This window comes from Podarcis vaucheri (assembly GCF_965113315.1).
Source record: "Podarcis vaucheri genome assembly, chromosome: 3".
Lineage (NCBI taxonomy): Eukaryota > Metazoa > Chordata > Lepidosauria > Squamata > Lacertidae > Podarcis > Podarcis vaucheri.
In genome coordinates, this window is record NC_138761.1 from 98951860 (window position 1) to 98964389 (window position 12530).

At 42.8% G+C, this 12530-nt stretch overlaps 1 protein-coding gene across 1 annotated transcript; it reads right to left on the bottom strand.

Annotated features, from left to right (window-relative positions):
- Positions 1 to 4296: 4296 nt before the first annotated feature.
- On the bottom strand, positions 4297 to 10808 carry RPS7 (ribosomal protein S7). The gene is made up of 7 exons (XM_082215691.1): positions 10736 to 10808; positions 9120 to 9201; positions 8631 to 8702; positions 6715 to 6858; positions 6195 to 6259; positions 5260 to 5410; positions 4297 to 4425 (listed from the first exon to the last, which is right to left on the bottom strand). Exons 2-7 carry the CDS (start codon positions 9192 to 9194, stop codon positions 4348 to 4350), a joined length of 585 nt encoding a protein of 194 aa, XP_082071817.1. The 5' UTR covers positions 9195 to 9201; positions 10736 to 10808; the 3' UTR covers positions 4297 to 4347.
- Positions 10809 to 12530: the final 1722 nt, after the last annotated feature.

The window sequence follows — 12530 nt, forward strand, 5'->3', positions numbered from 1 at the left end:
GCCACAAACTCAAAATGGCTTTAAAAGAGGACTGGACCAATTCCTGACGATAAGGCTACCAAGTGGCTACTAACAACAATAGCTTTGCTCTGCCTCCACAGTTGGAAGGCAGTAATACTTCTAAATACCAGTTGCTAGAAATCCCAGGGTGAGGGTTCTTGTTCTCGGGTCAAACTTGCGAGAACAAGATGCTAGACTAGATGGGCCACTGACAAGTTCCAGCAGGCCCTTGGGTCTCCATCTGTTTTTTGGACTACAACTCCCATCATCCCTAGCTAGCAGGATTAGTGGTCAGGGATGATGGGAACTGCAGTCCAAAAACAGGGGGAGACCCAAAGTTTGAGAAACCCTGTTCTATACTATAATAAAGGTGTGCTCCGCACAGTGCAATTTGCAGGGGATTAAAAACCAATAAACAATGCTGAAGCCCCCAGGTCTTCACAAGCTAGAATATAACCTAGAATAGAGAGATCCCTTTGTGTACTTGGAGGGTGTACTACTATAATGGCAACTGCTGGGAGAAAATGTTTTAAAAGGCCACAGCGTATTCATATAACCCTAGCACTAACTGCTCTAGGACCTCTGGACCGGAGCCTAAGGCTCTTGCTGCGGCAATCTAAAAATAAAGACACAAAATATTTGTGGAAAACTACTATTTGACCCTTTAATAAACCACACTGGGCCATTAAAATGATGCCCCCCCAAATTCCCATTTCTCCTTATCTTGAAAGAGCACAGTAGGGGGGAAAACCTCCCTTATGCACCAAGAAACTCCCAGAAGCAACTGATTATAGCAGCTCATATTCCACCATGAGCACAGCCAAATTATAGTAGGTTATTATCAGCAGGAGCTACTGTCCTGTCAGCAGCTGCTGTTTGGAGACCCTCCAGAGTGGTATTCATTGATCACAGGACAGATTTACATAAGAAAAAGGCCTTATTATACATGTTCTCTTGATGAACAATGTTTCCAGTAGTTCATCTCTCAGAGTAGATAATGGTAATAATATTCTGGAAGGTTTTGAACTGCTAAGAAAAAACTGAGATGCCTTTGGTTTTGGGGTACCCCCTGAAAGGGGCTTAAGTCCCAAGTCTCCATCTGTCTTGTTTGACGCCAGCGCAGAACATCCAAGATATAGCAGCCAGTGAAATGGAAGAGGAAAAGACACCTCAATACTCTTTAATTTCTCACTACCCTTCAGGAAATCTTTGAATCAGGTCCATTGCTTGTTGGCCCAAGAAAGCTATTACGGTATATGCCCATGTGGATTCATGCAGATCGGTTGAATCGTATCTGCAGTAATGTGGAATTAGAAAAAAGGATGTTACAATAAATAAAAACAGCTTCTGAACGCAAGTAAAAACTCTTCCTTACCATTGTTATTTGTCTGGTAGCTGGTGGTTGCAAGTCTGGTCAAAGACATGGTCCTCAATTAGGAGTCAAATAGTGTGAATACTAGTTAACCATATGCATCAGCTCAGTGGAAGCATTCGCTGGGGAGCTCCTGTATTTTCTAGCAATTAGTTTCAAATACACAGGAACCCTGAACCAAGCTGGAAAGCAACAATTTCCCTTTATTCATAGAAATAGTTCCTAAAAAATCAGAAGACACTCACAACCAACCAATAAATCTGTGTGATGTACAGAATGTGTCAGGGTTATTTCAGTCCCCATCTCCCCCCTTGAAGACTGTTACATACAAATCGCCAGTGCATTGATCTCTCTGCCCATAAACAGTGTAATAGTAGTGAGACAAAAATATTTTTTTAAAAATGTAGAGGGAACCAAATAAACAGCTTGACAAAGTAATGCATATTATATTTTTTAAATGGATATACTTTGGATAAGTTTAAGAAACTTAAGAGAATATCTGGGTGATATTCAACCAAGTAAAGTAAGTGAATCTACTCACAAGTATGAGTACAGTCAAGTATCACACATTTTGTCTGAAGGAGTGTCTCATTCCAGGTGGACTAGTTTTATCCCTCAAGAGAGGGATAAAAAACAACTTTTATTATTAACAACCCTTATTATTAACCACCCAAAGGTGAGGTAGAGTTGATATCTCTATTTAAAGCCTAACAAGTTGAAATAAAATTGTTACAGGTTCAGGACATCCTTCAAAACAACCACCTTCAAAGAAAAGAATCTTCAGTAGGGCGTATTAACTGTTAATGTGAGAACAAGAGGTAGCTGGAGGTTACACGCAACTCTTCCAGCAATCACTTGAACCTATCAATCCTGTGCATTTCAATCCCTCTTCATAATGTACACTATCCAAACAGCACCGACTGATAATTCTGAAATGCAGAATTTGCGAGGGATGTCATTATAAAGTTGCTCAAACCACCCATGTGCCAAGAATCCAATTGCTTTCCTGCAGATTCTTGATTTTGTGCCTAAAGATTTCATTTTTAAAAGGGTAAGGTCAAGGCACAGCTATGTAATGGACTCTAGGGTTCTGCAGAACAGCAGCATTCCCAGTACTCATTAAAAACTTGGGCAGATAATTGATTTCCCACAGCGCCACCATGAACCTTCAGTGGATTTTAAGACTATGAATATTCGAGGCAGGTAATATGACAACCATCCAAGAAGGAAGATAACCCTTTACCCCATTTGGTAAGAGAGATGTCACAAAACAATCAGTTTTACAGATTGAGAGACTGCCCACGATATATTCTTTTGCAACATGTTTTTTATTCAAAGATGTATCTTGACGGTTCCCACTGAAGAAGTCTAAAAAAAACACCAGCCAGCTGGCTTGGAAGAGTTTCTTTTGGCAGTGATTCTGGGAAAGATGACAAGTTCATGTTGCATGCATCTTTCCTTCTCCAATTCAGATACCCAGGATCTGAAATTCTTTGATCACCCAGTGCAGAGAGCAGGAGAAAACATGGCCAGCTAACCCTATTAGAACGATTAGCAGAGCCCAAGTTGAAGTTCAAATTCCTCTCACATTCTTAATAGAACATTCCTGGAAAGAATATAGCAGAAGCATCACAAGGGGAGTAGATTGGCCAGTTTTGGATAGCACACACAGCAACTTGCCTTCAATTCTAAGCTGCCTTTCAAAAGTAGTTTGTGATACAGTACAGAGGTCCAACGTTAAAATAGAAAGCATAAAAAACCTCATTGGTGTGAACAAATTTTTGGATGAGCCTTTGGATAGCAGCCACTATTTTGTAATCTGGTGAACCGGGTTTGTGTCCCCACTCCTCCACATGCAGCTGCTGGGTGACCTTGGGCTAGTCACACTTCTCTGAAGTCTCTCAGCCTCACTCACCTCACAGAGTGTTTGTTGTGCAGGAGGAAGGGAAAAGAGATTGTGAGGCACTTTGAGACTCCTTAGGGTAGTGATAAAGTGGGATATCAAATCCAAACTCCTCTTCTTCTTCTACAAAAGCGTGTAGAACAGAATGTTGATATATCCCATTCTACTAGAATTACTTCAGAATTAGGTACATCTAGCCATAGATGAGATCTATGTTCTATTGTTTTGACATTTATGGGTTGAAGAATATATGCGAATAGGCTACAAGCGTCACACTATAAAGAGACATTTCCCTTACATGAACTACATTCATGGATCATCTTAAACATGTCTGTTTCAAGTCTCATTGAGTTCAACGGGGCATATTACCAGGTATGTGGGTACAGAATTGAAGCCTCAAATTCATTACAGCATCAGTTCAATAGGTAAAACCTAAAGCTATTTGCCATTTCGAACTGTAAAAATGGCTCACAGGTCAAAATACTTCTGTGAAGTTTGTGTAGCAAAACTGGCTCAGGTCAGTATCAAAGTTTATCAGCAATAATGTGATACACTGAATAAGGTAAGACAGCTCAACTCCACCCTAGGCACCCAGTGTTCTCCCTTTACCCAGGCCATTGAAGCAGAAATCTTGTTTGTACTGCTGAACAATTCGCTTACTGTTAAAATGCCAAAATGACTAAAAACCAGTAAACATTTAAAACTACATTGGCATCCTGCTGTATATCAGAAATACTGTTAGGCAGGTCTAAGGTCTACAGATCAAGGCATGCTCAATGTCATCTCATACAGAAACGCTGGATCAGAAACTGTTCTGGTTCCTTTTTTTTTCTAGAAAAGCCAAGAACAAGGGTCTTAAAGATTATGCCAGAACTCTTTTTCAGTTACCTACCTTGGGCAGTAGTAAGATTGTTGTGTGGGACATTAAACCTTCTACAACCAAACCCTATCACAGAGACTCCCATTCTCTCCAAATGTTTTTTTTTCCTTCTCTCCAAATGTTTTAATAAAAACACATTACTTTTATGATATATGAACAACTGAACTGTTTTATTCAATCATTTGTTGTACTTTACAGCTGAAATTCTGGAAACTCAAAGACGACATCTTTGCCTGTGAGTTTCTTGTAGACACCAGAAAATGTTTCTACCTGCAAAGGGAAGGAACAGAAGTCATAAAAGTGGTAAACAGAAAACTCTAGTTTCCTACAGACACAATAGTTCTTGTACAAATATACACAGCGAGTTTCAAGACGGTGCTGTACATGGCTTTACTTCTTAGAAAATGCTTATTCTTTGAATTTCTACCCCATTCTTCCTCCCAAAGCTCACGAAGCCATACAAAAGAAATGGCACTGCCATATGGAATTTTGGAGGTGAAGTCCCTCTGCCATACCGTACTACGAAATGGAACTGTGTCACTCCACTTGTATAGAAGCACAGCATTTTAAACTTCAGACGAAATTATGAGAAAATCTGAACAATGCCTGTGTTGATAAATAAGTGGACCAGTATCACTCTGCCATTTGAGTTCCATCGTTCATCGTAAATGGCTCCATCTTGTGATGCCAGGTGCACGCACCAACATTATCTTTTTGACTAACAATCAGGTAGTACAGAAGTGCCAGCATGCTGGTTGTTAAAACTGCAAATTCTCATGCGGTAGTGCAGTGTACTACAGAGTCAGCAAGGACAGCGCTGAAAGCTGCAAATTTCCCCAAGTTTTTGCTTCCTGTTTGTAGATGCTGGTGGAGGAAAACCTGGCTCTTTCGAGCACCCCAAGGGGATGGGCTGTCAAACAGCTTGAACACAGATTAATCACAGCAGCCGGAATAGCAGTAATCTTTGCCAGTTTCAACTCTGCTTGGGTCCAAACCCCTGCAATGCAGGAATCCTGCCCACAAGCCATCCCTGGGTGGGCTCAAACTCACCAAACTTCTGGTTAGCAGGTAGACCCACTGCGCCACAGAGATGCTCTTTCTTACCTTGTGTTCAACATTGTTCTGTTGCGCTTTGTCTAAGTGAACCTTTATGAGCCGGCTGCCATCCAGTTTTACGCGGATTCTCTTGCCCACAATTTCACTGGGAAAAACCAGATCTTCAAGAATGGCATCGTGCACCGCAGTGAGTGTGCGGCTAAACAGAAATATGATGTACAATTAAAATGCTTTTACGAATGTCAACTTTCCCTTCATCTACACCACAGAGAATCATTAGAGAAGAAGAAAGACTGGATACTTCTGTGGACTGGATACTAACACAGCAGGTAGCATGTAAACATCCACAGAATGAATTATTCTACCCTCGCCCAATCCCAGGGGTACAGCAGACAGATCTGGTGACTAAACCTTATGAAATGCCAGTAATAAGGTAGTAAAATCTAGCAGCATTTAAGTTTTAGTTACAGTGGTACCTCGGGTTAAGTACTTAATTCATTCCAGAGGTCCGTACTTAACCTGAAACTGTTCTTAACCTGAAGAATCACTTTAGCTAATGGGGCCTCCTGCTGCCACCGCGTCGCCGGAGCACGATTTCTGTTCTCATCCTGAAGCAAAGTTCTTAACCCGAGGTACTATTTCTGGGTTAGCGGAGTCTGTAACCTGAAGCGTATGTAACCTGAAGCATATGTAATCCGAGGTATCACTGTATTAAATAAATATGGAGCTACTTTATACTGAGGCTAACCACTGCCCCACCTAGTCTAGTAGGCTGGGAATTTCTACACACAAAACATGTCATCTACCACTGAGCTATGGGTCTACCCAAGATTAATGCCTGGCAAGAATCAGAGACCCACAACTGTCAGATTAAAATAGTCTTCTCCCTTGAGTCTTCAAGCTTTAAAATATGCACCCATGCCAAACGGAAGGGAATGGATGACTGCATGATTATAACACATATAATATAAATTTGAGATTACCTCCTGGGACGCTTTTGCTTGTTTTTTGTGCGGCTTTTTCTTGTTGGCTTCGGCAAAATTCTTCTCTGTTAAAAGACAACAGCATGACACATATCAGCACATTTCTCTCGTGTTTAGGAATGGAATTAACAAACCAGATTTAAGATGAGAAGTATTAGAGCCAACCAGATACCCATGGGAAGCTCACAAGCAGGACTTAAACACAATGGTGCTCTCCCCATCCACTGGTATTCAGAGGAATGCTGCCTCCAACACTGATAGGAACAAATTCATGGAGGACAATTCTAAAAACATACGACTATGACTCTTGTGATCCTAGTTCCTATGTGATGCTATGCTGCATATACAGAGCTGGAAGTAGGAGTCAGTTCAGGACTTGTGCCTAAGTATGTACAAGGCTGCATGCAGTGTTCTTATTCAATTTAGCACACCTTTCACAGACAAATAATTGTTCTACCCCCATTAACACTTCCCCACCAACCCAGCATTTTGTAGAAAGTTATGACAAGCTGCCACCTACCTGAGCAATGAACACCACATGCTTTCCACTGAATTTTTTCTCCAACTCACGAACTAGCCGCACTTGAATCTTTTGAAAAGATTTCAGCTGAGGGACTGGCACGAATATGATGATTGCTTTCCTACCGCCACCCACTTCAATTTCCTAAGCAAGAACAGAACTGGGAATGAACATGGTTTAAGTTTTTAAATATCATCCAGCGTTTGAAGGATTACTTCCAGTCATGAAACACAGATCTTCTTTAGACCATTGGTCTATCTAGCTCAGTTATGATCTGCTCTTCGCTAGCGGTGGGTCACAGCAGAAGTGCTTGCAGCTTGGTTGTTCGGCTGGAGATACCACAGACTGAACCTTGGAGTTTCTGCATGCAAGGCATGGGCTCTACCACTACATTATGTCCCCTCTTGGCTAAACTACCAAAGGTGGGCGTGAGGATGAAATGGGGAGGAAAACCATGTAAACCACACCTTAGAAGATAAAGATGGTATATAAAATAAATAAATAAATAAAAATAAAAGCATCAATAATGAAATCTTTTTTTTTTTTTTGGAAAAACTCTTAGGCTTTTAAGGCAACAACCTAAGAAGCACTTCTAAGTATCACCATTTTGCAGTAGACCTAAGGCCAGACCAATAGAAACAAGCACCACTAAGTTTTATGGAAGAACCACATCTATCAAGTTCCATATTAAATGTATTAGTATCTTATTTAATGATATATATATATTTAAAGAAATTAACTAGGAAAGCACACCTGAAAACCTCCAAGTGTTTTAAGCGCTTGTCCAATAAACTACAGTGGTACCTTGGGTTACAAACACCTCGGGTGTTGTACAAACACCAACAAAAAGTTAGACCAGCATCCACTTGGCCTATTAGCCGCCAACAGTGGCAAATACTAGATAATTCAGAGGAAGCCACAGGATACATAAGTATCAAACCCGGTGTTGCCTATTCCAGAATCCTTTAAGGCAGCCTTTACCACAACCCTACACATCTTTACTTTTATACAAGTAAGTAGATATAGGATGGAAGTCCAATTTACTTGTTTAACAAAAAGATAATTGTTCAGCTCCAGATATAATCTCCAGTGATTCTCAAAACTGGAACACAACCAATGATTGTGTGCATTTTTAGTATATATATCACCAAAGGAAAAATAACTGTGTAATGTGATATATCCAACGGAAGGAAAATCAACACAGCTCACTGAACTCATGAGGGCCTGGCCATGACTTCATGAAATAGCCATTATTTCAGATTCCTCATCTGAAAGAAAGCTTACAATAGCTTATGCTGCACATGACCAGGCCTCTAAGGTATTTTAAAATTCCTAACTTTTGAATGGCATGTTGACTTTCCATATCTGTTTTCTGTGAGCAGCACAGCTTCCCTAATTTCTGCAAACACAACTACTACAGTGCACATAACAACATTCCTGGTTTCCATGGAATGAATGAATGAATGAATGAATGAATGCAGCTCATCCTGAACACATCCAATTAGTTTGATCACTTGTGTCCTGCATGGTTTGTCTTCACAGCAACTGTAAAAGCTGGGAAGTTATAGGAATATACAGGATGCCTCCCTCAACAGCCTTTTCAGTCGGGGGGGGGGGGGGAAGCTTCATGTCCAACACTGTGGAATAGGACTATACATCATTGCCCCTTACGGGGCTAAGCTCCCATACGCCACCTGGGCAGAGCCATGTGAGAGCCACCTCAATGGATGCCCATGTTGGACTCTGAGACAACAAGTTACACATCTGTCTGCTAAAGACATTTCCAGGCGGAAAAACGCTGTAGAACTTAACACGCACTGAAATTATCACTTTAAATACCAACATGGTAGCTTAGATACACCAAGCATCCTATAAAATGAGCCTGCGCCATAGAGAAACACAGTTTTTTAAGCTACCTTTGCTGCTGTGATGTTCAATTCTCTCAGCTGAGCCTTTAAGTCAGAATTCATCTCCAACTCCAGGAGAGCCTTGAGGGAGGAAAGTTAAAAGGAAAGTTAACAAATATATGCAACAAACCAATTCTAAAATAACTGTAGTTGTTCTTGGCTGTAAAAAACGTTTTGAGGGGGAAATCACTGAATTCCTATGTTCCTTTGACTTCTGTCAAAGTCATATTCAACAAGTTGATGTAGCAGGATCTGCAACAACTACCTCAGTTACATATCAAATACATATAGTTCAAATGTTCCCATAAACATTGGTCAACAGTAGAGGAGTTTGCAAACAAACAGCTTACAAAGATACTCTGGTTGCAGCTGCTGAATGTTAATTAGCACAACATCTAAAATATAGGGCTATGACATCATATTGGAGCCTCAAGATTCCAACCCTCACATGTTCTGTACACAATACAGCCTATATTACCAGCTGAAAGGAGCACTTACCTGGGAAATGCCAGACTCAAATTCATCTGGCTTTTCGCCATTGGGCTTCACAATCTTTGCGCTGGAACTGAACATGGCCTTTCTGCATTTCAAAGGAAACAATCAATATCTCAATGCACTGTTTTAAAGAATGATTTCCACCTATCACAATGACATCAAATTAGGGAAAGCCTTGATGGTGGAAGAAGCCAATTCTAAAGGCAGGCTCAGTCATCTTATTTAAGGAAAAAGCAGTGATAGATTTGGTCTTAGTACACATTAAAAAAATGTTGTATGCACGCTTAGTTGAAGTAGCACAAAGAGGAGTGCAGTGGTTAAAAGTATTTACTATGAGCAAAACAACACTCTTGTTTAAGTTTAGCCAGGATCTGAATGGAGGTCTGTGGGGAGGACATAATCTCTGAACTGCAGCTCCCACATCTACAATATGGGGGCATTAACACCAGTGTATCTTACAAGGCCTTTTTCTCAATAACTATATGAAGCACTCAAATAAAATGCAAGATTAACACGATGCAGAACAGTCCACACACAGAAGGCGAGCAGCAGCATGCATTTTCCAGCTACCACAGAATTCTGGCAAAGAGACTCTAGAGAAGCGCATGAGAACCCCAGTCTTAAGCATCTTATTAAAGCTTTATCAAAGGGCCACAATCCTGGAACCATGGAACTGGAGTGTTGGGTCCTCTAGTCCAACCCCCTGCAATGTGGGAATCTTGACTAAAGCATCCATGACACATGGCCATCCAACATGTGCTAGAAAACCTCCAAGGAAGGAGAGTCCTTTCTGAGAATCTGTTCCATTGCCAAACAGCTCTTACCACCAGAAAGTTCTTCCTGATGTAAGCATGCTATCCGGAATTGCTAAGTGGCAAGGCAGAGCTACCATCTGAAACAGGTTTTGGGAACTTGCAGCCCAGCAGCTTCCAGACACCTAGGCCAATGCTGGGAGCCATAGTCCATTAACACCTAGGGGGACACAGGCTCCTCATCTTAAATAGGATTGATGCAGGACCACGTCTGAACAACTTCCACAGACACACACACACACACCAGGCAAAAGTCTCCCTCCCCTGCAGTATGGGGGAGATATGACAACTGTGGGGCAAAAGCTTCCTGCTTTGCATCCCTCTCTTACTCGAGCAGGGCATACTGGGAGCTTACGCGCCATGTGCTGCTACCCTTGGAGGTTGAGGAAGGGGGGGCGAAAGGGAGGTAGAACTGGCCTCCGCGCCCCTCCCCCGGGAAAGCTAAAGCACGGAAGACAGTCCTGCCTAGTGCTTAAAGCTACTGATAAGACTTCACAGCGCGTCCCAAGCAGTGTGCTCGGTGCAACGCTCTGCGAAAGCCAGGCGCACATGGAAGGCCCGTGGACACTCCAGCAGCTAAGAGAAAGAGAATTGGGGGTCATTTCCACCGTCCCCTGCCCCATCCCCGAAATGGGTCTCCTTCGCCGTCCCAGGAAGCCATCGGGCATTAAGGGGCGGCGAATCGGACGCATCTCTGGACACTTAGGCCAGGCGCGAGGGCTTCCATCGCCCCGGAGTAATATCACCGGAGCCCCCGCGGGAAAAAACCCCCACGCAGCCCAGCAGGCCCCGGCTGGCCGTGCCTACCTCTCTCAGCGCCGGCCTAAGGAAGAGGAAGAGTTCTCGCGAGAGCACCACAGATTCTCTGCCGGGAAGAGCCGCAACACCGCCCACTTCTCGTCCCGGGGAGCTTGGGATTGAAATGGTACTTCCGCCCTTCTGAAGCTTTCCGGCGGGTGGGAACTCCTGGCAGAGGATAAAGCGCTGCTTTCACCAAACGGCAATACTGTGTGCTGTATTGAAGAGCACTTTTGGGGAACCGGGAGTATGTGGCTGTGTCGGCTGTAAACCTTCCATGCTGTTATGTACTGAGTTGAATAGGATCCACTGAGTATATTTCACATGCCTTTCCTTCTTCCAAGTTGCAATTCCACCAAGGGAACAAATACGCACGCACTAATGGGCGTTTTAAAAAGAAAACGCTCCAATGTTGTCTAGACGGAAGTTGCCTGCGTGAGCCTATAGGTGAAACTCGGAAAATTAGAATATCGTGGGAAAGTTCATTTATTTCAATAATTCAACTTAAAAGGTTAAACTAATATATGAGATAAGCATGAAGTGCTCCAAAATGACATGGCTCCCAAAATCTCTTTTCTGATGAGAGCAGCTTTTGCATCTCATTTGGAAACCAAGGAGCCAGAATCTGGAGGAAGAATGGGGAGGCACACAATGCCAGGTGCTTGAAGTCCAGTGTGAAGTTTTCTCAAGTCTGTGTTGATTTGGGGAGCCATGCCATCAGCTGGTGTTGGTCCACTGTGCTTGATTAAGTCCAGGGTCAACACAGCTGTCTACCAGGAGATTTTGGAGCACTTCATGCTTCCTTCCACAGACTAGCTTTATGGGGATGCTGACTTCATTTTCCAGCAGGACTTTGGCACCTGCCCACACTGCCAAAAGTACCAAAACCTGCTTCAATGCTCACGGTGTTACTGTGCTTGATTGGCCAGCAAACTCGCCTGACCTGAACCCCATAGAGAATCCATGGGGCATTGCCAAGAGAAAGATGAGAGACATGAGACCAAGCAATGCAGAAGAGCAGAAGGCTGCTATTGAAGCTTCCTGGTCTTCCATAACACCTCAGCAGTGCCACAGGCTGATAGCATCTATGCCATGCCGCATTGAGGCAGTAATTGATGCAAAAGGGGCCCAAACCAAATACTGAGTACATATGCATGCTTCTACTTCTCAGAGGTCCAATATTGCTCTATTTGCAGTCCTTGTTTTGTTGATTTCATTTAATATTCTAATTTTCTGATACAGTGGTACCTCGCAAGACGAATGCCTCGCAAGATGAAAAACGCGCAAGACGAAAGAGTTTTCCGTTTTTTGAGTCGTTCCACAAGACGAATTTCCCTATGGGCTTGCTTCGCAAGACGAAACATCTTGCGAGTTCTTGCGAGTTTGTTTCCTTTTTCTTAAAGCCGCTAATAGCCGCTAAGCCACTAATAGCCGTGCTTCGCAAGACGAAAAAACGGCAAGACGAAGAGACTCGCGGAACGGATTAATTTCGTCTTGCGAGGCACCACTGTATTGTTAAGTTGGGGTTTTCATCAACTGTATGGCATCATCATCATCATCATCATAATTTTTTTTTATATCCCGCCCTCCCCAGCCGAAGCCGGGCTCAGGGCGGCTAACAATAAAACAGTACAAAAGTACAGCACAAACAACACTCTAAAATCATTCATTATAAAATTAATTCAAATCAAGCCACTGGCAACCACTGGGCCAGAGCTCCGCGAAGATTGCCGAGGGAGGGAGTCAGGCTGTGCCCTGGCCAAAGGCCTGATGGAACAGCTCTGTCTTGCAGGCCCTGCGGAAA